At 41.3% G+C, this 24088-nt stretch overlaps 1 protein-coding gene across 4 annotated transcripts in view; it reads left to right on the top strand.

Annotated features, from left to right (window-relative positions):
- The window catches only part of ATG4C (autophagy related 4C cysteine peptidase), a 27017-nt gene continuing 2929 nt past the window's right edge, over positions 1–24088 (top strand). Inside the window, exons 1-11 of one of the 4 annotated variants that reach the window (XM_081193841.1) lie at positions 2–171; positions 787–851; positions 3893–4023; positions 6398–6481; positions 7606–7839; positions 8868–9198; positions 11283–11353; positions 13410–13546; positions 15231–15309; positions 16058–16134; positions 19198–19317. In XM_081193841.1, the coding sequence (XP_081049967.1) occupies positions 3948–4023; positions 6398–6481; positions 7606–7839; positions 8868–9198; positions 11283–11353; positions 13410–13546; positions 15231–15309; positions 16058–16134; positions 19198–19317 (1209 nt within the window). In that variant the 5' untranslated portion in view covers positions 2–171; positions 787–851; positions 3893–3947. The other 3 variants (XM_081193842.1, XM_081193840.1, XM_081193843.1) reach the window with 3 other exon arrangements.

Below are 24088 nucleotides of genomic sequence, written 5' to 3' on the forward strand. Positions count from 1 at the left end.
GCGGCGCCACTGGGGGATTCGTAACGGCGCCGACTGGCGCTTATGGTAGCCGGAGTGGGTCAAAAGAGTCGGTGGTGAAGATCGGAAAGTTAAAAAAAAAGAAAAAGAGTTTTAAAACAGGAGGGCCTTCCCCCTCCCCTTTCTCGCCTCCTTGTGACTCCGGCGTCCTCGGTGAGCGCGAACTTTAGGGGTCGGGTTGGGGAAAGGAGGACTTCGGGTTCCTCGGGGCCGCTTTCAGTGGGACAAGCATTTCAAGGCAGGGGGACCCTGATGTGTCTTGGGGGTTCCTCTGGAAATCCTTTGGGGTTTGGGAACGGACGGGGAGCAGCCTTGTCTTGTTGAAGAAGGAGGGGATTTTTTAAATGGGACGTTGAGAGACATACACAGCCATCTCTTCCTATATTACCCAGTGATTTTGGGAAATAACGGCCTCTGCTTTTTGAGCTTTATCTGGAGGTTTTGCAATAAGGGCACATCTTGGGTCGTGGCAAAAAAGGCACGTCCCTGAATAAGGTTTCCGCTCGCAAATTTATCTTGTCCCACTTCCCTCAGTTGCTCCATCTGGGTGCTGAGATGCCACAGATTACCATTTTGGTCTGACATCTGTCCAAACAAGGCGTTTCAGGCTACAGCTGTGTAGAGAACTTAGCATTTCAGGGTTTGTTGGTTTGTTTGTTTTTACTTATTTACTCTAAGACACCCAAGCAACTTTGTTATAGGGTGGCATACAAATGTCATACATAAGTAATAAAATCCCATTCAGTTTGGTTGCTTATTGATACTTAGGCTGCAGCCCTGTGCATCTCGGCACATGAGGAAGTTGCATGGAGTTCAGTGGGTGTTACTTCCAGGTATATGGGTACAGGATTGTCAACTTAGTGGTTTTTTAAACAGCCTTCTAAAAGAAACAGTGTGAATGTGTGCCAACCCCATTTAGGACACCTTGGCAGTGACAGTGCTCTTTTTCATCTCCTGTTAAAGGTATCAATTTATTTATTTACTAATGGCTCAGGGCAGTATGAGGTGAGAATAACCTCTTGTCTTCAGAAAAATCTAAATTGGTTAAAGCTACCTCAGGATAAATTTGTCCTGCTTAATATAGGCATCCCCATCAGACCAGCGTTGCACACCCTTTTTTTACTTTTTTTCTCATGATCTGTATAAATATAGATAAAAACAACACCAAACACACATTTCTCTGGCATTTATCCTGAGTCTTTCCCTTCTACATCTAACCCCAATATTTCTCCTTAACACACACATTCATTCCCCAAGAGAAGCCCCTGTCCTCTAAGCTTTCTCCTTATTCTCCATGATCTTAGTCTGCAAATGATCCAGTGCTTTCAAACAACAGTCTTGGAAGCAGCTTTGGGTTTTCTGGTATCTGAATAAAAATAAGTTTACAATTTTTGGCTAGCCCTGGTAGCCAAGCCAAAATTGTGGTTTTAAGGACCCTTCCCCTTTCATTGTCACTTACTTCACCCTGCGCCCCTGCACATAGTCAAGGACTGTCTTCTTTTGTCCCTTCCTAGCTTCAAATCTGGAGCTCAAAAGAGCTGCAAGGAGTTGCGGGTTTGGCTGCTGTATCATACATGATGCCTAGGCGTTAAGGAAACTCTTGCTTCACTTTCTTGCTGAAAAGAGGGAAGCGTTCCATTGTTAGCCACTACAGGCTTGTTTCCAATTCTCCAAAACATTGTTGGAAGAGTTGGAAACATTATGCACAAAACCACCTAAATGAATTTAGAATCTTGCTGGTTGTCATTAGTATGACAATTGAATAAGCTCTAATGCAGTTTCCTATGTTGTCTCAATAATTTATATTTTGTATGTTCCATATGGGAAGTTTTCCAAGAGTGCTTTGGATTGATAGCTTCTTGTTGCATAAGAAATAAAAATAGTGTGCTTTGAGATTCAATTAGGGCAGGGCTAGATAATGTAATGCAATGCCCTCTAGATGTTGTTGGATTCAAAATCCCATCATTCCTGACCATCGGCCATGCTTGGGGCTGACAACAGGGGTATAAATAATAAAACTGTTGTTGTTATTCTTCACATCTGGAGGGCACCGTATTGGTGACCCTTGATAGGTGCTTGGGCTTATTTTATTCCTGAAATAGCCAGGGAAAACTTTCAGAGTTGCAGAGTTGCAGATCAATTTTAGCTTTACAAATGTCCTTGATCTTAAAAAGGCAATGAAAGAAATCAGCCCCCCAGAAGCTGCTATTCTTTAGCCATTTACACTGACATAAAATCTAATGGAGCATATGCAAACTTATCCCTTTCTGAAACAGTTACAGATAGGTAGCCGTGTTGGTCTGCCATAGTCAAAATAAAAAAAATTCCTTCCAGTACCACCTTAAAGACCAACTAAGTTAGTTCTTGGTATGAGCTTTCGTGTGCATGCACACTTCTTCAGATACCTTTCTGAAGTTATGTAAAAACAACCTGTGATTGTTAAAATGAATGCTGATACACTTATTTCCATTCAGCATTGTTTATGTAATGAGATGTCTGTTCAAAATTAAGTACTAATCTTGTGAAGAAATTCTTGCTTTGCTAACCTTGCTTGGTTTGCTTAGCTGTTTTCCAATGCAAATATTTACAGAAGTAGAAAGGAAGGTTAACACTCAACAATAGTTCCTCCATCCATATCCATCCAAAATCCATATCGCAGCAATATCATTAGTAGCAGCAAAAAGACAAAGTCAAAGGAATAAATTAATATAGTATGTGAACAAGCAAATAGAAACCTGACGTATTATGGTCATTATATAATAACAAACAATGTGATCCATATACAAGCCAGTGAAATTATTTAAACAGTACACTACAAATAGACAATTCCCCAATCAATTTGGAGTAAGATTTCCATGATTAAAACTCATTTCATGCTTTTTCAACTAATAGAGAGCATGTATGAATGGTAGCCCTCATTGCCTTCATTCTTTGGTGTTTTTCTTCCTTTCTCATTAATGTCAGTACAATAGACCCAGAAAACATATTCTTAAATATATATTTTTTAAATCACCCACTCTATGATATAGAATGTATAATGTAAGGCCACTATACATAATGTAATTGAAATACCTGTTAAGTTCTGTTAAATGCTTTCATGGTAATCTTACATCAAACATCCAATATTATATTTCTTGACTTGGCACAGTATTTGGTGACATTTTGGTTAGCCTGTTAAAGGTATTGCCTTAATACAGATTTTGATTTTATTTTTTTAATGAGCCAACGCATCTGACCTTTACTTGTATTCTTCATTTTATAATTGAAAGCCATGCAACGTATAAATTTTCTAGTGAATTTTTAAAGTAGCTCTTTTGCAAGAATAATCTAACATATTACAGGAGACTTGGTTTTGGTAATTTCTTTTTAAGCATACTCCTCTTTTTGTTTGCAACCCAGATTTCTTCCCTTGTAATACATTTTGGACTGGGATAGAACCCAACTCTCTTAAATAGAGCATTAATATTCATGAGCCCAGAGTCCTGCTTCTGAACAGAATAGACATAATATAAAACTGTGTCCCTTTTGCAGCAATTCAAATATTTTTCTCTGTCTTCCAATTAGTGTTTAGGTGTTCTCAGATGTACACCAATGTAGTCTATGTACACAGGACAGTTTACTGTGAAATAGAGAGCATTTGGAGGACATTATGTTTTATTTAGCGTTGGATGATAATTTTACTGTTGTATATTTGGAATAAAATGTTTTTATTATTTATTCATAGAAGTTACAATTGCTTTTCTCTCTGCAAGTGGAGGCTTCTGAGATTTTATTGCTCTTCCTAGTCACAATATGTTTAACCACCTAATAACACAAGCATGCTTAGCTATGCCCTGAGTGTTCATGGATGTGTTTATTCCTTTTCCTTTTGCAGTAGCACAGATTAGTGTCTTTTGAGACAGTGATGGCTTTTCCTCTTCATTCTGAACATGGAGGCCGCAGGGACAGATGAAGTAGAGAAAATAAAATCAAAGTTTATGTCTGCATGGCATAATATGAAATACAGTAAGTGAAACGCGATAAATTGCATTGCTTAAAACAATTAATGGAAGAATGCAACCTCATCTTTGAAAATGGATTGTGCATTGTCTCAAATGACTGAAGCTGGTTTGCCGTTCCCAGTTAATGTTAACTGTTGTTAGTGCTGGTGCAGATGTAAAGCTAATACTACAAGGGAAGGAAGTGGGAATTTGCACAAGAGAGAGCATGAGTCGTTTTTTGAACTCTGAGGCCCAGTGGACTCATTCGGATGTAATGCCTAAGCCATTTTGTATTACAGTGGTGCCTTGCAAGACGAAAAGAATCCGTTCTGTGATTCTCTTCGTCTAGCGGTTTTTTCGTCTTGCGAAGCAAGCCCATTGACGGATTAGCGGATTAGCGCTCTTAGCGGCTTTTAGCGGCTTATCTGCTGATCGGATCAGCTGATAAGCGGCTTAGCGGCTTAGAAAAAGGGGGGGGAGGAAAAAAAACCAGCAGGAACTCGCAAGACATTGTCATCTTGCGAAGCAAGCCCATAGGAAATTCGTTTTGCGAAGCACCTCCAAAACGGAAAACTCTTTCGTCTAGCGAGTTTTCCGTCTTGCGAGGCATTCGTCTTGCGGGGCACCACTGTATGTGAATGAGACTTGGGTTTGTCAACTTCCTCCCCATCTCTCCTCTCTCAGTGCAACTGCAAAAAGGAGATCAGAAGCATTCACTTCTATTTTTAGCTAACCTTATGTCCAAAGCAAACTATTTTACCTATGGTTTATGGAAACAAGCCAGCTTTAAGCCATGGTTTATGAAGTTGGCTTGTTTTCATAAACCATAGATAAAGTTTAACCACATTGTCGGGTTTGGGTGTAATGCTAGACTGCCATCGATTGAAAAGAGAGCTTTTGATCTCATCGTGGCAGTGTCAGAGGAGGAAATACATGAACCACAGTTTAGTACTGTGTCTGAATCAAGCCAGTGAGATAGCAATTAGGGTATGTTTAGTGCTAATGAAATATTGTTGCTTTGTCCTTGCTTAAGATCTCAACTGTATGGTTAAAACATAGTTTAGCTGAGTAGTCTTCAACCTTTTCAGACCCAGTACCCACTTTCAACCCAAATATGTACATGGGAAATAATTTCTTAATTTTTTTACCATATATTTGTATGGTGGTAGTATGACCTGTCTTAAATCAGGCCATGACCTGGTGATCGGTCCCAGCTGAAGACTAATGATTTAGCTTGTGAAACCCAGCCTTTCCCTTGGAGGGCATCTGTAGATAGACCTACTTGCCATCTTGCAGGTTGGGAGGTTGATGACGTATGAAACTGCCATAGCCATGATTAAGAAAGTGGCTGTGTGATTTTTCCATTAGTTGACAAATTTTTCCTTCTAGAAATTTCTGCGCCTCTTTGGACACCTACTCCTTTGTCACTATTAAAAGAATCACTTGCACTTAAATAGTCAGCAGTAGCTGGGGATAAATCAGTGTATTTCCCCATTCTGTAAATTCCCTTTAATCAGATATCTATGACAGATACAAATCTATTCTGATATCATAGTCCACGAGGAAGATGCTAGAAAAGGGGAAGAAGAGGATAGCTTGAGAAAAGAAAATATTTATGAAACTTTCTGCAGAAATAGCCAAAAGAGCAACTGTTGTTTTGTAGTTCCTAATAATTAAAGCTTAAAGAAAGCTTAAAAGATTCTACTAGGTTTTTGTCAGGTTTCTGCTCTCAGTAAAGAGAAACTCAAAAGACATAACTATTTGAAGACTTTTTTAAAAAAACCCACACTAGTCTTTAATTCTGTTGCTGTTTAATTTTTATTGTTTGCCCTGGATTTCTGGTCCCTATTTTTAATGTGCTTTTAGCCTTCAATCTAGCTGTTTTTCAGCCCCATTTAGCCTTTCCTTCCTCTATGCGGGGAGCAGATCAGGGCTGAGTCAGTGTGAGCACCCCTGCCCACAAGTTCCCATGACCATGTTGAGGACTGAATATGTTTTTGTATTTGATTGCTTTGAGTGTTGCCTTTCAGAGGGATGAAATGGGCTGGATAGAAATGTTGTATGAATGTTTATTTATTTGAAACATTTATATACTACCTGTATCAAACAAGATCGGATTTATTTCTCAATACTGTGTTTCCACTAGTTGTTACTGCTGCTTGGAAAGTGAAACTTTCTATGTATGCTTTTTTTTTTAAAGTGCAGACATCAACATAAACTATTTAACAAATTTAACATAGGAATAGCCTAAACCTTATTTGCGTTGTACAAAGCAGAGGAACTTGTTTTTAATAAAAGATGAGACTGCTCATTTTCTTCCTTGCTTTCTGTGAACTTCATTAAAGTTGGCCTGGAGATCATTTCTAAATGTCTTACTTTGCTTTTCTTCTTCTTTATAGGCTGGGTGTTGAAAACAAAAACTTACTTTAGCAGAAATTCTCCTGTCTTTTTGCTGGGAAAATGCTACCATTTCAAGACTGAAGGTATGTGCTGCAAGCATGTAACTTGATCTTCAGTCCAAATGGACATTGATGCATATATATTACTGTTTCCCACTTGCAATAAGTGGCTGCTGGAAAAGTCTTACATTTCATATGTGAAGGATCTTCATAGGACATATTAAAGCTCTGTTTCCTTACACCCAAAGTTGTACACACAACTACTAACACAATCTAGTCTGTGTGAAGCCAGCATATACCTCTCAGATCCTCTCTACTTTGTTAAGGACCTTGATGAGTGCAGTTGGAGGGTTGGGTGAGGCATGCATAGGTCTCAAATTCTTTATAGTGGCTTGTGAGCATGTGCAGACTGGGCAAACAGGGCTTTGTAAAATCCTGTGCCAATTCATTTGTGTCTAGGCAACAATTGTGCTTATATGTCAATTACAGCCCTGCCTTAATGTTAGTTACCGTATTTTCTTCGGTTTTCCTTTCTGCAAAAGTTGTATGCAGGATAATTGTTTCTATAATATGGAAGAATGATATAACAAAAACCAATCTAAACTGGCAACTGTTTCTGTTTGCCTTCCGATTTTTATATATTTTTTTCTCCCACATTTCCTTTAAATATTCTGACCTGAAGACACTGGCTTTACCTTTACTCTTTATGGAGTGAAGCCTCTAGCTCAGGGGTAGGTAACCTAAGGGCCATGGGCCACAAGCGGCTCACAGGGGTCATTTAACTGACCCACGAACTGCCCCCGAACCGAGCCGCCCACTGCGCTAAACCGGCACAGCGTGGCTCAGGGACTCACTTGTGCAGTGCCGGAAATCATGTCTGCGCATGCTCAGACGCTGAAAATCGCGTCCGTGCAGGTGCAGACACCGGAAATCCCGGCCGTGCGTGCATGTGATCCGGCCCACGGAGGGATCTTCGCTGGAGTGAACCGGCCCAGTCGAGGTAAACTTTGCCGACCCCTGCTCTAGCTGTATATTCATTCCCTAGGGCAAATACCTGTAAGCTCAAGTTACTATTTTTGTTTTATTATTTTGTAGAGATTTCTCACAGTGGGCTTTGTACTGTTCACAGTTTTGATAAATTGTACAAGATTTTGCAGTTGGTCACTTACTTAAAACAAGTACTAGTTTGTTATGTCTCTCTCTTATAGAGTCAAGTGACACGTCACCAAATGGGTCAAATTATGATATAACAGATGAAGGGATTTCAAGAAATGTGGAGGAGTTCCGTAAAGATTTTATTTCCAGAATATGGCTGACATACAGAGAAGAATTTCCTCAAATCAAGGGCTCAGCTTTAACAACAGACTGTGGCTGGGGCTGTACCCTGAGGACTGGTCAGATGCTTCTAGCACAAGCACTTATTCTTCACTTTCTTGGTAGAGGCAAGTTCCCCAGATTTTTGACCTATTCAGTTAACTTTTAGTTTTTGATTTGAGGGAATAGGTAACCAAAGGAATTGGGCCATGTGTGCTTATGAGAATGAAGTGTGTTAGAATTGTAGAGTTTGAAGGGACCATGAGGGTCTTCTATCCCAAACGCCTGCAATGGTGGAATTTATTGCCCAACATGGGGCTCAAACCCACAGCCCTGAGATTAATATTCTCATGTTCTACCAACTGAGCTATCCTGAGTGTTAGCCTTTCAAATTCAGTAGTTACATGCAATGCTTATTAGGTTTTTATTCTGAATGATTTTTAAAGAACAGTGTGGAGGATGTATTGGTGGGTGTTGTGAAACTCTGTAAAAACCATAATTATGCAATCCTTTTCCAAAATGGATGCAACTTTCTAATGCCTGTGTTTGGCAGGCATTATAGCATATGTTTTCTTCCCCCAAAATATGTTGCTCTTCTAATGTTTTTTACCCCAAAGATACCTTGACTTTTGTTTCTTATTTAGCATTTGAGAGGATGTAGCCTGTTCCGAAATCTTTCTAAGGCAATATCTTGTGGCAATGAGTTTCACAACCTAGTTGTAAAATCATTTTGAGGAAATTGCCCATTTAATAATTTTAAATACAGATTAAAACAATTCAGTTTAACTAAAATTTATTCTAACTTATTGGAAACCATGTTTAATTCATGGAAAAATGAAAAACAATTCAATTGAAAAGTTAGCAGTTAAGTTTGGTGTAATTCAATGACATTTATTAATTCATCGATGCCCCTTAATCCTGTTCTGTGTGAAAAGATTTCTATGTTGTGGTGGAACTGTTATAAAATCAGTGGTGTTGTACTTTTATTCGGAAACTCTGAGATCGTCTGGCTGATGCTAAATCTCTGTTGTTTAGTATAGAGAACAGACAACTTTAAGCTTCTTTAAATTTTCACCAGATAATTTAAAACGAATAAAAATTCTTTAAATTGTTTACTAGCAGGCAAACCATTAAATATATGCTGTGTCTGTCACAGACTGGACGTGGCCAGATGCATTTGTCATTGAAAATTCAGACTCTGAATCATGGACAAGTCACACAGTAAAAAAGCTCACTGCATCCCTCGAAGCATCACGTACAGGAGAGAAAGAATTCAGGAACCAGTCAAGCCACCACAAGCAAGCCCCAGGGGGGAACTGGGGGAACAGAGAAAGGAGGGATGAACACTTTCATCGAAAAATAATATCGTGGTTTGGCGATTCTCCACTTGCAAATTTTGGCTTGCATCGCCTAACAGAATATGGAAACAAGTCTGGGAAAATAGCTGGAGATTGGTATGGGCCAGCTGTTGTGGCACACCTTTTGAGGTAAAAACAAACTAAATTGTCTTTCACTAATGTATCCAATGGAGAGAGAGCTCATTTTAGCACTGTCTTGAGATTGTCAGCTAATTAGAAAGTAACAATTAAAGTTTTAGCTATATATCCTTGTCATTAGTGATTCAAATTCATAGGATGTGTTCCAGAAAGAAGAAAAGGAAGGAGCAGTCAATATTTCAAGAATGGTCTCTGTTCAAAGTTTCTTTTATTTCTGAAACATTTCCGTTGGACTATTCTAGACTACAAAGATTTGTTCCAAACCTAGACTTTTCGTAGGGTATCTTGAATGAAATGTTCTAAAAACCAACAACTCTTTTAACCTTGGAACATGCATAACATTATAGACTACTACTTCTTTTTTTTAATACTGTAACCTGGGGGCTGTAATGTACTGATAGTGTAATGAACTGTCAGAGTTTAAAATTGATGTTTTCAGCATTTCTTTGCACACATCAAATTCTTTTGAAATTGTAAGTGTATGGGACTATTAATATTATAATTACATAATAGTAAAAGTAAAGGGTCTGTGACATTCAGCCTAGATTGAAAAAAAGAAAAAAGCTGAAAGTCAGATTTCTCAGTACAGGGTGCCTTTATGTGCCATTTTTTTGGACACCATTGATTTTGTATTTTTATAGTCTTATGTTCTAGGTGGGTCCCAATATGGTCATAAATTGAATCATTAAACCTTCTAAGCACAAGAGGCCAAAGTGCAGATGTAAATTTTTACATTTATATAGATGCAGGAGTCACGTGCTGCTTGTATAGCAAGAATATTCACCTTGAATGAGACTACTGGGAAATAATGCGGTGTCTTGAGAGGTGAAGGTTATTTATGTATCCAGTTGAATTGGCAGAGATAAATAATTGGAATTGACACGGAAAACTTACTAATATTTTCCTAGAATTTCACATTACACTTTTCAAAAAGGAAGCTTCTAAGGTTTTCGTGTTCAACTTGAATATTTTCTGTAAACCAATACTACCAGAAATTCATCCATTGCATAGCCACCTTATCTATTCATAGTACACCCTCTTGGATCCCTCATACAACTTGGAGCTGATTGTTCTACAAAATGTTCTGAGGCCATCAGTAGCTAACCTTTGGGGGCAATACCAGTATGCATACTTGCACAGGAGTATTTCCCACTGAAACTGGTGGGTCTTACTTCTGAGTAAACAGGCTTGTGCATTTAACTTTGGAGCTAAGGTCATACAATGATTATATATACAGATTGGGTTGGATCCAGACTAGTAATGATGTACAGTCCTTGTGCTCCTGGAAAAGCTTTTGCAGAGGGTTGATGGACCCTCCAGAACAGTATGGGATGCGATGGTAGAAGATTCGGGGACAAGGGGAAAATCAGGATGAAGGGTGAAGAAAAGCCTTTGCCCTCTTTCGCCAGCAGAAACCCTCGGCCAGATCCTGTCTTTGTGTCCTATAACATGCTCCCAAATCTATTTTACCACATGTATATGTGGTTGGTTATGAATGATAGCAGATTTCCACTGTGTGTACTCTTTATCATAACAGGTTTGTAACATGTTGACACATTATAGTGGGCAATTGGCTTTCTTTACACATTTCAACAAAGATGTGTGCAGTTTCCCTAACTCAGATTTTTCAGCATTTCTTCTTTAGTAAAGAAGAACTATACTAAAACAGGGAACTATACTAAAACAGCATAATGAAAAACAGACTGGCATTGTCTTATGATGCTTGTTTTTAAATTGCTTTTGTTTTCCTTGCTTGCCACATTTTGCAGTCTGCGAATTACACTTGTAGTTCAGCTTTGTGGCAGATTAAGGCTGTGCTTTTCAGCGCTTCTGCCTAGTCTATTTCTCCAGAGTAGGTGATTTGAGGATTGTGTCCTAATAAAACTTCTGGCACATTTGCAAAGCTAAGCAGGGTCCGGTGGGGTTTCAAATTGGATGAGGGACCTTGTGTTGAGATTATTTCACTGAAGGGGGTTGGACTAGATGATCCTTGGGATTGCTTCCAACTCTATGGTTATGATTCTGCGCCCTAATTCTGTGCATTGTGAACCTAAAGTAAGCCTGTTTGTATTTAGAAAAGCTGTTGAAGAGTCAAGAGACCCTGAGTTACAAGGAATAACTGTCTACGTTGCTCAAGACTGTACAGGTAAGTGGGTTATATTGGCAGTGTTCTTGACCAATGCTAGAGTTAAATCTTACATTTCTTTGTGATGCTAAAAACATAAGAGTTTGATCCAAACATAGAATTTGATCCATTTTGCAAATGGATAGGAAGATTTCAATTTGTACTCCTCATGATAGCTTCCTGATCTCAACATTCCAGAGAACCTACTTATTCTTAACCATTTATTTCTTGGGTGGGGAGGTCCCACAATGCAAAAAGAACCCCACTGACATTCTTCTGGATCAAAGGCTTTACAAACAAAGTTACACATTGCAAAACTTCATATGTAAATAAGATTAATATTAAACATTGGGGTTAGATTGTAAGCTCTGTAGGGCAAAAAGCTTCTTGTTGTTTCACTCTACGGTGTTATTGTATATTGTTGGTGCAGGGTAAATCACAAATGATAATTACTGAATTCCTGGGGATCAATGTTACTGCACTGTCTCTTAAATGTTTGTTTGAGTAACATTTTCTAATGCTGAAATATGGAAGCCTTTTCTTTTCTAATACGACCAGAGGATTGTGCACTTCTGTAGCATCTGCCGTGAGCAGGTCCTCTGAACTTATTGACTCCGTGTTTCGGACTCATTCTTCTTTCCCAACATGCACAAACCATTTTAAGTGATATATTAATTCTTTTTCTCTATGGAAAAAAAAATTCCGAGTAATTAAAAGTATAGTTTAAGAAAGCCATCTTCTTTCTCCTGTGCTATTAGATCAATGCAAAAAATTAATTTCCTTCTGCCCTGGAGTAATAATGAATGTTTTCACTTTGCATTGAATACTCAAATATATCAGGCAGGCAATAAAGCAAACACAATCGCAGTTTCCTTATTGGACAAAAGCAGCATAAATGCTCTGATTATGTATGTGCTGCTTCCAGGCGAGGTTGGATACTAATGCTTTTGCTGAGTACCAGAGGGAGATGCGTAACACTAGGCTTCTGGTAGAGATGCTGCTGTGAGTGAGCGCCCCAAAGCTGTGATATACCCAGGCTGTAAGAGCATAAGAATAGCCTTCTGGATCAGGCCAGTGGCCCATCTGGTCCAGCATCCTGTTCTCACAGTGGCCAACCAGATGCCTGCGAGAAGCCAGGGCATGGAACGGAGCACAAGGGCAACACACTTCCCTCCCATGGTTTCCAGCAACTGGCATTCAGAAGTGTTGCTACCTCCAGCTCTGGAGGTCAGAGCATAGTCATCCTGGCTAGTAGCCTTGAATAGCTCACTCTTCCATGCACCTTCCATCCCCTGGAACAGGACAATGTTAGCAGCAGCTAGAAGGTCTGTGGGACATGTCCAAACCAGGTATGCCTATGGTTTGCCTAGGCTCAACTGCTTCCTTTCTTAGCAAAGGTTCTTGCAGGTTTAATTACGGCATCAGGTTTCATGACTATGCCATAATACAGTGTGGTTGTCTTGAAGCTGCCAGAAGACAAATTGCTGTTTATGCTCCAGCAGACTAGCAGAGCCCTCTGGAAATCCCTTGCTTTGACATACCTGCATCGGTGTGGCCTAGGAGGGAGAGATGGCGAGCCTAACCCCATTTGCCTGGGAGTGAACCCCCACTGAATTCAATGCAACACACTACTGAATAGATATGCTGTAAATCAGCAAAGTGCTGTTTTCAGTTGGACTCCAATATGCTCTTGGTGCAGCGCGTGGGTGGACTTCACACTATATTGACACAGCAATGGAAACCTATTAATGACTAGTGAGCAAAGAAGCTCCAGTCCCATCAGTTCATGTTACAGCAGTTGGGCTTCGTGCAGCACAGGGCTTGTGGCATCTCTGGTTTCTGCCCTTAGGCATGCACACTCACACACTTGTGTTTCTGGTCCTCAGTGGGAGGACACAAGAATCCATGAGGAGGGCCAAACAGTGCCAGTTCCCTCCTATCCCCCTTAGAATCAACAGATAACTTGTTTTTTGGTTGGTTTATTCAGTGTGTATTTGGTTTTGTTTGGCTTATTCAGCATGTGTTTGAAAATGCGTTTTTAAAAATCTCCCTTACATTTTGTGTTGCCTCATTCAAGTTTACAAGTCCGATGTTATCGATACGCAGTGCTCTTTCGCGGATTCTGAAAAATCGGATGCCAAATCTGTCATCATATTAATTCCTGTGAGGCTGGGAGGAGAAAGAACCAACATGGAATACCTAGAGTTTGTAAAGGTATGAAACAAGTTTCAGTGTCACTTTTCAGAAAGTAACACTAGATGGTATAAAAAGACAGTTAAGGATGGAAATCTTCAATCTATTAAAAGTATTTATGATTTTTACGGTAGTAGATCATAAACTTTGACTTCAGAAATTTGAAATTTCAGTATGCAGACATAATTGCAGGGCTAGGATATTCAATGTTAAACCAGTTATAACTATTCCAGTCCCTAAATGGCTGTCTTGCTGATGCAGTAATTCAGGATAAAGACTGATCTGATTTCACCTGTATTGGTGGTTCATTCAGTGAGCACCCCCATGCATCCTTGATTTTAAAATGTTACCTAGGATCTTCATCTGTTCCCCACACTTAAGCAGCTGATTAGTGGCATTTACATTAACAGTATCCGTTTTCTGTCTCAGTGGTGCTAATAATCAATTTAAGACTGTCATGGAAGCCCTAAAGATGACTATCTCAAATATCAGCAGTAGTGTACCATCCCTTCAGTCTATGCTCTTGTGACCCTTCTTTTCCGTAAAACACTCAGATATCAAAATTAATAAGCATGTTCAGACACTGGGTGGTATAATATCTGCTGCTGCACCCTGTTGTACCCACATTGGCTGTTGTACTATAGACGGTTCATTGTAATCTCTCGGTTTGGAAATTGTCCTATCCTCTTGCCTTTTTTACACACTTCTAGTCCTCCCTCTGTTAAATCTTTTACCTGGGCCTGTAAAAATGCTCTTCTGAATTCATGGAAGCTGTGCCTAAAGGGAAGAAAAGGGGACCAGCCCTGCTTCTATTTTCACCAAGTACTCTTAAGAAGCAAAGTCTACTTGATTAGTCAGAGGTTCAGAGGCTGTGCTAAATGAAATAAAATGACAATATGGCAGCTATTTGTTTAGCCTGCTCCAAGTGTGAAGGTTTTAAAGTTAGGATTTCCTTCTCATTTGCTTTCTTGTCAATGTCTGGAAGGACAAGTGTCATGCTCCATGTGGACACACAATGGATAGCAACAGTTGAATGAAAAAGAGGATAGGTTTGATTTTTCTTGTCAAAGTAGTTGTAGACGCCAGGGAACCTGCACAGGTTTTGTCAGGAACATTAGCATGCAGTCCTTTGAAATGTGGACCTTTAGATTCTTTATCCCACAGCAGGCTTAACATCGCTCTCTCAAATGCTCCTTAGTCTCAGACTCGCCCTGAGGGCCAGGCTTGTTTGCTCCTTCCCTCCCCGTTGTGGCTCAGTGCCTAGGTGTTTTCGCCATTGCTGTTACTATTCTGGAATGGCTTATCCATGCTTCCTGCAACCCCAAAGTGCCGTGCTTTCTCTGTGCCAAGGGGGGGAGGAGGCCACTTCTTCCCTGGGGCAGCGAGGATGCCTTTGGAAAGTGCAGTCCAAGCAGATCAAGCCTTTTGTAGCCTTCTGCTTCCCAGCAGAACACTCTGAGATGGAATGGGCGGAGCAACCAGAGATGCCAGGGACTGCCAGGCCAAGGGATTCAGGCAGCCCACAGGTTGCTCAGTTCACCTCTGCCTCACACTTTCTCTGAATGCCTTTCTTAGGTAAATGATACCGCTCTGCTTTCCTCTTGTAAGCAGCTTGTACTGAACAAAATTAGCCAGCATGGAATTAAGTCTACTGTGTGGTAATCCTGCCTCTCTCCCCCACCCCATTTATTTATTGTGATGACAGGGGATTTTGAGTCTTGAATACTGCATTGGTATTATTGGTGGCAAACCTAAGCAGTCATATTACTTTGCTGGATTTCAAGGTTAGTATTTTAATAAGGTATGTCTTTTTCAGTGTGGCATACCTCTTCTCTTCTCTTCTCTTCTCTTCTCTTCTCTTCTCTTCTCTTCTCTTCTCTTCTCTCCTCCTCACCCCCTCCCACCCGCCAAGCTTTGGAGTTAATAGAAACCCCCTGGGAAGTGGAATGATTAAAATAGCAAAATGAGTACTTTATTAATCAGACTCACCAAAGTCCAGTCATTTGTCATTTGCCCTATATGGTAATTGGATTCTGTAAAATGTACATTTAATTTTCTTTGTTGCACAAACAAGGCATAATTTATTTGTTTCATCAAACTCTCTCAGCCTTTCACTGCTTACTACCTGGCAGATCTTGGTTATATATTTACCCTTTAGTAGTTTAAATGGTACAGGTTGATGACCAAATGACAAGCAAATATGTTCTTCCTGTCATGATGAGGGAGTACAATGCATTTTTCATATGCAAACTCCTGGAATATAATTGTGTGTTTGTAAAAGTAATTTTATCTCCAAAAATTAAATGACAGTCTCATCACTTTATCAAAATTCTGCTTCTACAAGCATATTTGATTATGCAAAAGTTAATCTGTCCTGCAAAAACCTACGCTTCAGTCAATGAATATCAGCCTGGCAGGCAGTTACTTGCTGGGGGTGTCTTTCCCCCCATGGTTCTGCATAGAAATTGGATTGTAAGCAGTGTAATAATAAGGTGTTTTTTGAATTACTTGTCTTTTGTTTTGTCCTTGTAGATGACAGTTTGATTTACATGGATCCTCATTACTGCCAGTCTTTTGTAGATGTCAGCGTAAAGGATTTCCCCCTCGAGGTAGGATGGATAAAGAGCCAGCACTACTGTTTGCTTCATATATGAACCAAACACTAATTACTTAGATCGTTTCTCTTTCTTTCTTTCTTTCTTTCTTTCTTTCTTTCTTTCTTTCAACACAGAGTCACAAAAAGGAATAAACTAAAAAACGAACCAAGCCAAATTCATTGCTGATGTTTTGTATACAGTGGAATACATATCCTCCAAATTTGTTTGTGTGTCAGATTTTTGCTTTGAGACAACCAAAGTCTAGTTTTGGTGCTTTTGCAACGGGAGTAGCATAACCTCACTCCTTGTTACTCCCCTCCCACTTACAGGAATGTCAAGTGCTGAGTGTCCAGCTTCACTGCTTTGGGAAGGAGAGTTCTCCCAGTTGTGTGTGTGGTTCATACATGAACAGCTCTATGCTCAGACTAAATGCTGCACATGGGGGGGCCATGACTTTCCCAGGCTTGGTGCTGGGGGAAGGGCTGTATCTCTGGCAAGGGATCTGCTTGGCATGCAGAAGGTCCCAGATTCAACCATTGGGATCTCCAGGTAGGGCTGGGAATGTTCCCTGCCTGGAATCTTGACGAGTCTCTGGCAGTCAGTGCAGACAATACTGAAATGTATGGATCAGTGGCCCGACAGTTTCCTAAGTTCCTATGATTTAGATGGCGGCCACACACAAAACATTAGGGAATGCAGTACCTCTGCTACGCCCCTGGGACTGTTTACGGAGCTGAAAGCATGTAGATGGAAATAGTTCTGAGATTATGAATGCCTTTACTTGATCTAAGTTGACTTGCAATGCAAACCTATGATACTTGAATGCAACGGAAGGCAGCATCCCACAATGAAGGTGTGTAGCACTCCACTGTGCTATCTGCTTTTTCTCCAGACTTTTACCTTTTCCCATGACAAAGGCTGAACATGGACCATGATGCACAAAGAAAGAAGCACCCCCCCCCCAAAAAAATTGCTTCACTACTTGCTACCAGTAGCAGCTGGCCCAATTTACAGCTAGTCTGTGTCCCAGGAACCCAGGTCTCAGGAGCACAGGAGTGTTGAACCTGTGACCATCCAGATACTGAACTCCACAGCTTGGTTAGAGTTGATGGGAACTGTAGTCCAACAACATCTGGCGGGCAGTAGGTTCTCCTCTTGGTATTTTTTAAAAGCAAGTTTCCAGACCTCTGTCTAGGGGGTAAACTTGAAATCTGCTTGAGCAACTCACAAACAGGCAGGGCACAACAGCCCCACCCATTTTGTGTTTAAAAAATACTGGCTGCAGTGTGAATCAGAGCTTTTGAGCTAGCACTGATGAAGATCCTAGTCACTCCTATAGTCTGCGCAGCTCATCTACTCAAAAGGGCCTTTTCTCTCACCCCACTTGAGCTGTTTACATTAATTCTGCCTAGTTTAGCTGCTGCCACTCAGGCTCAGGCATTTTTCCATCTGGATTAAATTGTGCAAATACTTTTTAGCTTGTGTGCAATCCTCAGATTTAGTAGTGAATAAAATAGATTTGCACATACATATCCATTGTAGTATTGTTAAAAGGCTTTTAGCAGGTAGCAGTCCTAGATGAGAAGTTAAGGAACAAGAAGTTAGGTTACAGCAGGTCGAGAGAGAAAGGAATAGAGAGATGTCTGTGAATCATAGCTGTCTATAGTTTATGGAAACGATTTCTTATTAAAGTAATATCTGTTTGCTCAGTTCTTCAATAATCATTTTTTAATAACAACAGTGTCTGATTCTTCCTGATGTCCGAGGTAAAATGGCTACCTGAACATATGTGGCATAACAAGAACATGCCGATTTGGGTGGTCTCACCTTGCAAGAAGCACTCGTTTAACAACTGAATTGTGGATCAGACCTTAATGTTGAGTGCATGTAATAATAATCTGTCCTTGTCTAGGGGTGTCAAAAACTAACAGAAATTGCTTTCTTATTGTAGGTAACAGTTCTGCTAGATTTCTCCATATCATATGTTTTCAGAATTGATAAACTGTCCAGGCTAAGTTGAAAATCAATCCAGTCTGCAGTCAACCTACAGAATCTATTTGTTTGGAAGAGCCTGACCGCTGTTCTATGCATGTAGAGTGTATTTTCTAAGCATTGAGATAAAACTCTGGATGTGCTGCACTGCTTTTCAAATGCTGCTGAGCCATCCCCTTTTGTGTGTGTGTCTGTTGGGAAACTTCAGGTTAATGTATTATATCACTGAATTTCAAAAATGAGAATTATTTTTCTAAAGTGGATAAAATGTTCTACTGGGTTACTTTTCTCTGTGTTGAAGAAAAGTAGATCTGTTATATTGGAATCTCACTAATAAAAAGTGCATTGCAATGGAAAAGATACATCAGTGGAAAGGAGGTATAATGAAAAATGATTTCATCCAGTTCTTCTAAGCTCTTGCAAATTTCTGCAAAACAATAGGGAGGCAAGTGCAGCTATCAGGGAATTGTTACTGCTAGTAGATGCTGGCAGTAGGTCTCCAGGTTTTCAGTAAGTTTTCTTTCCCAGTCTTCCTTGGCAATGCAAGACACTGATCCTGTGGTTATTTGCAGGCAAAGCCCGTGTGCTTGCCTGAAAAAGTCAGTTGGGTCATGAAATGGTCAACTTCTCTTTTTATAAAGTTCCTCCCCTGGAAACAGTCACTTAATATCCTTCATGACTTGCATTTTGCAGATTCAAATGTGCAGAGAAAAGCATGTTTATTACTTTAGAAGTGCCGAAAATAAGGAAGAAACAACACTGTCTTAAAATACCTGCATATTATGCCAAATTCCTTTTCTTGCAACACCCATGTTTTTCCACATTGCAGTTGGAGATGATAGGTTTGAAAAAAAAATGGAAATTTTGGATTTTTTTGAACATTTAGTTGACTTTAGCAGCTCTCATTTTTACCATGTAAAAGTCCTTTTTGTTAATTGAACTGGTAAAACTCAGTCAGTTTCATGGAAATGAATCGTTTTATGAATCGTTCGGAAACAGAACAAGTAATTGTATCTTATATCAATCATTTTCTCTTGTGCTTTTAAAGCATTTAAAAAATCTTTCACCCACTTATAATTACAGTCATTCCACTGCCCTTCTCCAAAGAAGATGTCTTTTAAAAAAATGGATCCTAGCTGCACTATAGGCTTATATTGTCCAAATGTGCAAGCCTTTGAAAGGGCTTCTGAAGAAATAACTAAGGTAAGCATCCACATGATGAAATTGATACTTCACCTTGTCATCCTTTACTTTTATATTATTTTATTTTGGAACATCTTAAACATAACTCTTCAAGATATATTATCAAGGCTTGAGCCACTGATATGTACTGGCAAAGACAAATATATAAGCTCACCAGCAATCTTTTGTGATCCCATTACATCAGCACAATTGAATTGTAAAGTCTAGATAAAGAAACATCTTAAGTAGATGATTCAGTAACTACTTACACAAGAGTATTTTCAGCAGATATGCCTATCAGCAGAGAAAATGGCCTTTCTTAAAAATAATCTGCATCTTAAAAGGCAGTTTTTTGGGAGGGAGGGAATCACTGACCAAGTTTAACTGAATTACATAGGGTAAATGATCTTGCAACGCATGCATATGTGTATTGTAGAAGTTAAATTAACTCTGAGATAATTTCCCCCTTCTCAATTATATCAAGACCAAGTATAGGGTTGTCCCACTAGGTGGCAGCATTTAAACGAAAATATTTATGCGGAAAGCTTCAGACACTGAATGATCTTCTACACAAAAAGAATCTTTTAAAAGGCAATCAATTCCTTGCGGATGACTTTAAATGGAAATATTAAATCAAACTAAATTGTGCATTATTATTTGTTAGTGTAAGTATGTTTGTTACATTTACAGATAAAATATTATTACTATGTGTTAGCACCATTTTAAATTTACTGTGAAAGTAAGCACATCCTAGATACAAGCAAACACAGGGTTGTTTATTATATCTGGTATAAACTAAGAAAAAGGAAATAAAATTGTTACATTTAACATATAAAAAGGGAACAGCCACTATATTTGCACAGTAACGCACACCACTTTCTCTTAATTGTTCGTGCTCACTCCCATCTACTCATCTGCTTGTTTTCATCAAGCTGACATAAATAGTTGCCTTGCTCAAAAGTATGATAGACATTTAAAACTATGGTGGTTTAACAAATTCTTGTCTGAAAGATGGCATAGGAGAAGGATTTCCTAGTACCACTCTTACAGCACTTAGGGTGCAGCCCTATGCATATGGTGCAAGTCCCATTGAACTCTGATTTGCACTGTTAAAGCTGCTAGGTATTGTGAAGTGGAAGTGTGAAAGTGAAAAAATAAAAAGGAAGGATCTAGGAAGAACCTATGTCATTTTGACTCGTTGGCCTTGTTTGCATCTAGCAGTGAGCCATGGTCAGAAATAAACCATGGCTTCTCATGAATGAATGACATGCTGGTGCACACTGCTCAGTTTGCATGTAATGCTAAGCCAAGCTTTGTGGTTTGTTTCTCCTGGAGATCCTGGCAGGATGGAGCAGGCACGATTGACCAGCAGGCAGCAGCACACTGCTCATTCATAGTAAGCCATAGTTTGCTTCTGGCCATTTTTGTTTCTTTATTTTGCTTGATAATTGAATCTACCTTCTAAACAATTCCTAGATGTTGGAGGCCCAAGCTTTGCTCACATCCTTCACGAAGAGAAAGAGAAAATAGGCTGCAGATTTAATAATCCTAGAAAGTAAAGAGGCATTCTGGAGAGGGGAAGGCTTAGAGAGTGGCTCGTCCCAAGGCTATAGGGTTCATGACAGAAATTGCATTTGAACTAGACTTCTTGGCTCATAGCTCACATTTGTAGCCACTAAATGCATTGCGCTGCTTCTTAAGAATTATGGAGATTAGAATTCTCTGTACAGAAGACTGCCTCAATCAAAATTACTTTTCTTAGGAATCATTTTGATTCTGATTACATTGTATCATTTTTCAGGAATAATTCCCAAATCATTCTTTTGAAAAGAAAGCACTACATACCTTAGAAGCCAGCCCCTGTATCAGCAGGGAGGTATACTAGTTCTGTGTGATTGTCTTCCTAAGTGGGGAATTGTTCAAGCAGTGGTACAGAACCAGATATTTTAAAAGTCTTTCATCTCCTTTGAAATGGTCATGGCTGTGTATTTTTTTCATGTACATGCGTACACCATTTCATTTTGTGAGAATCTGATAATTTGGTGTGAAATTTGATAACAAACTTTTTTTCTATCTCAAGCAAGTTTCTAGCTCATGGCTTAATGTGAATTCAGAAATATATAGGCAATTTCTGAAGATAGCTGAAAAAGCAGACCAAGGGGGGCTTTCATTGGGTAAATGGGTTTCAGCCTATCAATGCCCTTCACAGCTCCTGTATCACATTTCGATTTTGTAGGTCTTGAGTGTCAAAGATTAAGAAGGGTAAAAAATTAGTGCAATCATTTCCACAGTTCTGTGGTCTGAGTTTCCTTACATTCCCTTAACAGTCAGTATTTAGGGAATCGTGGTTTGTTATATCTAGTGTCCTCCATACAAATTTAGCATGAAGCCACTAGACTAATGTATATCGTCCTTGCAAAATTGTATGTGTGTGTGAACACATACCGTATTTTTCGGACTATTGGACGCACCGGTCCATAGGACGCACCTAGATTGGGGGGGGGAAATAAAGGCAAAAAAAATTTATCCCCCCCCCCCAGGCGCGGGGCTGGGGCGGGGAAGCCCGAGCTTCCCCCTCCCCCAGAACGGGACCCAGAGCCATGCTTTGGCATCGCTCTGGGAACTTGCGGGGCTGGGGGAGGAGGAAGCCTTCCGCCAACCTCCAAACCATGTCGGGAGACAGCGGGATGGCGCGCTGCGCCTCTCCCGCTGTCCCCCGAGCTTGTGGGGCTGGCGGTGGGGCTCTCCTGAAGCCGGGAGGTTGTGGGGATGGTGGGGGGGGAGAAGCAGGCTTGCTTCTCCCTCCCCCAGCCTCCCGATCAGGTCGGGGAAAAGCGGGATAGCGGAGCGCCGCCATCCCGCTTTCCCCCGACCTGATCTGGAGGTTGTGGGGATGGTGGGGGGGGAGAAGCAGGCTTGCTTCTCCCTCCCCCAGCCTCCCGATCAGGTCGGGGAAAAGCGGGATAGCGGAGCGCCGCCATCCCGCTTTCCCCCGACCTGATCTGGAGGTTGTGGGGATGTGGGGGGGGGAGAAGCAGGCTTGCTTCTCCCTCCCCCAGCCTCCCGATCAGGTCGGGGAAAAGCGGGATAGCGGAGCGCCGCCATCCCGCTTTCCCCCGACCTGATCTGGAGGTTGTGGGGCTGGTGGGGGGGAGAAGCAGGCTTGCTTCTCCCTCCCCCAGCCTCCCGATCAGGTCGGGGAAAAGCGGGATAGCGGAGCGCCGCCATCCCGCTTTCCCCCGACCTGATCTGGAGGTTGTGGGGCTGGTGGGGGGGAGAAGCAGGCTTGCTTCTCCCTCCCCCAGCCTCCCGATCAGGTCGGGGAAAAGCGGGATAGCGGAGCGCCGCCATCCCGCTTTCCCCCGACCTGATCTGGAGGTTGTGGGGCTGGTGGGGGGGAGAAGCAGGCTTGCTTCTCCCCCCGCCAGCCTCCAGATCAGGTCGGGGAAAAGCGGGATAGCGGAGCGCCGCCATCCCGCTTTTCCACGACCTGATCTGGAGGTTGTGGGGCTGGTGGGGGGGAGAAGCAGGCTTGCTTCTCCCTCCCCCAGCCTCCCGATCAGGTCGGGGAAAAGCGGGATAGCGGAGCGCCGCCATCCCGCTTTCCCCCGACCTGATCTGGAGGTTGTGGGGCTGGTGGGGGGGAGAAGCAGGCTTGCTTCTCCCCCCGCCAGCCTCCAGATCAGGTCGGGGAAAAGCGGGATAGCGGAGCGCCGCCATCCCGCTTTTCCACGACCTGATCTGGAGGTTGTGGGGATGGTGGGGGGGAGAAGCAGGCTTGCTTCTCCCCCCGCCAGCCTCCAGATCAGGTCGGGGAATAGCGGGGTGGCGGCTCTGCGCCTCCCCGCTGTCCCCAGCTTTTGGGTGCAGGCTGCTGCCCGCAAGCCTTGCGAGCCCGCGGGACATCCCGCCGGGCTTGCAAGACTTGGGATAGCTTCCTGAAGCCTGGAGAGCGAGAGGGGTCGGTGCGCACGGACCCCTCTCGCTCTCCAGGCTTCAGCAAAAGCCTGCATTCGCACCATAGGACGCACACACATTTCCCCTTCATTTTTGGAGGGGAAAAAGTGCGTCCTATAGTGCGAAAAATACGGTATATTTTCATCTGTAATGGGAAGAAACTCATCAGACACTGTGTAAGTGGGGAGCCGCTTTTACTTAGTCGTGGTGTTGGCTGTCATGTTGCAAGACACCTGTCAATTAGGAGGGGAAGGCATGCCAGCTAATTTCACAGGCTACCAAACAGCCATCAGAATACCGTGAACTTCTGTTACTGATGTGGGCTGAATTGATCCAATAGCCAAATGATAAAAGGTTGTATCCAATTATCTTGTCCCTTGAGATCTGTTGCCCTGTACCACCTTCCTAAAATGTTCCCCTTTCACATGAGCCTCCTTTTTCCCTCTCTCCTCTGCTCACCACTGATCATGTCTTGGTTCTCCTTGCCCTTCTCTTTCACAATATTATCGGAAGGATGTAATTAAACTGGGATAAAACAGCAGAGCCCAGTAAATAAATGTGGAATTTGATTTTACTGCAAGCATGATTTTCCCGCTCCTGACTGTTGTTGTTTAATACCTCATTCTGCTTAAAAATTGTTTTGGATTAAATGTGCAATTAGAACTATTTTTGAATTTCTGATTTGACCAGTCCCTCATGTAGATTAATCTGTAGACTAATGTGGCTTTTTAATATGGTGCTGTAACCATATATGTAATTTAGCTGATTAAAATTATAGCAGTTCAAAGAGCTGGTGCGAAGCTTGGTTTTGAACTTGCTAGGTTTTAGATGTTAT

Source organism: Podarcis bocagei (assembly GCF_964188305.1).
Source record: "Podarcis bocagei genome assembly, chromosome: 5".
In the NCBI taxonomy this organism is placed as follows: Eukaryota; Metazoa; Chordata; class Lepidosauria; order Squamata; family Lacertidae; genus Podarcis; species Podarcis bocagei.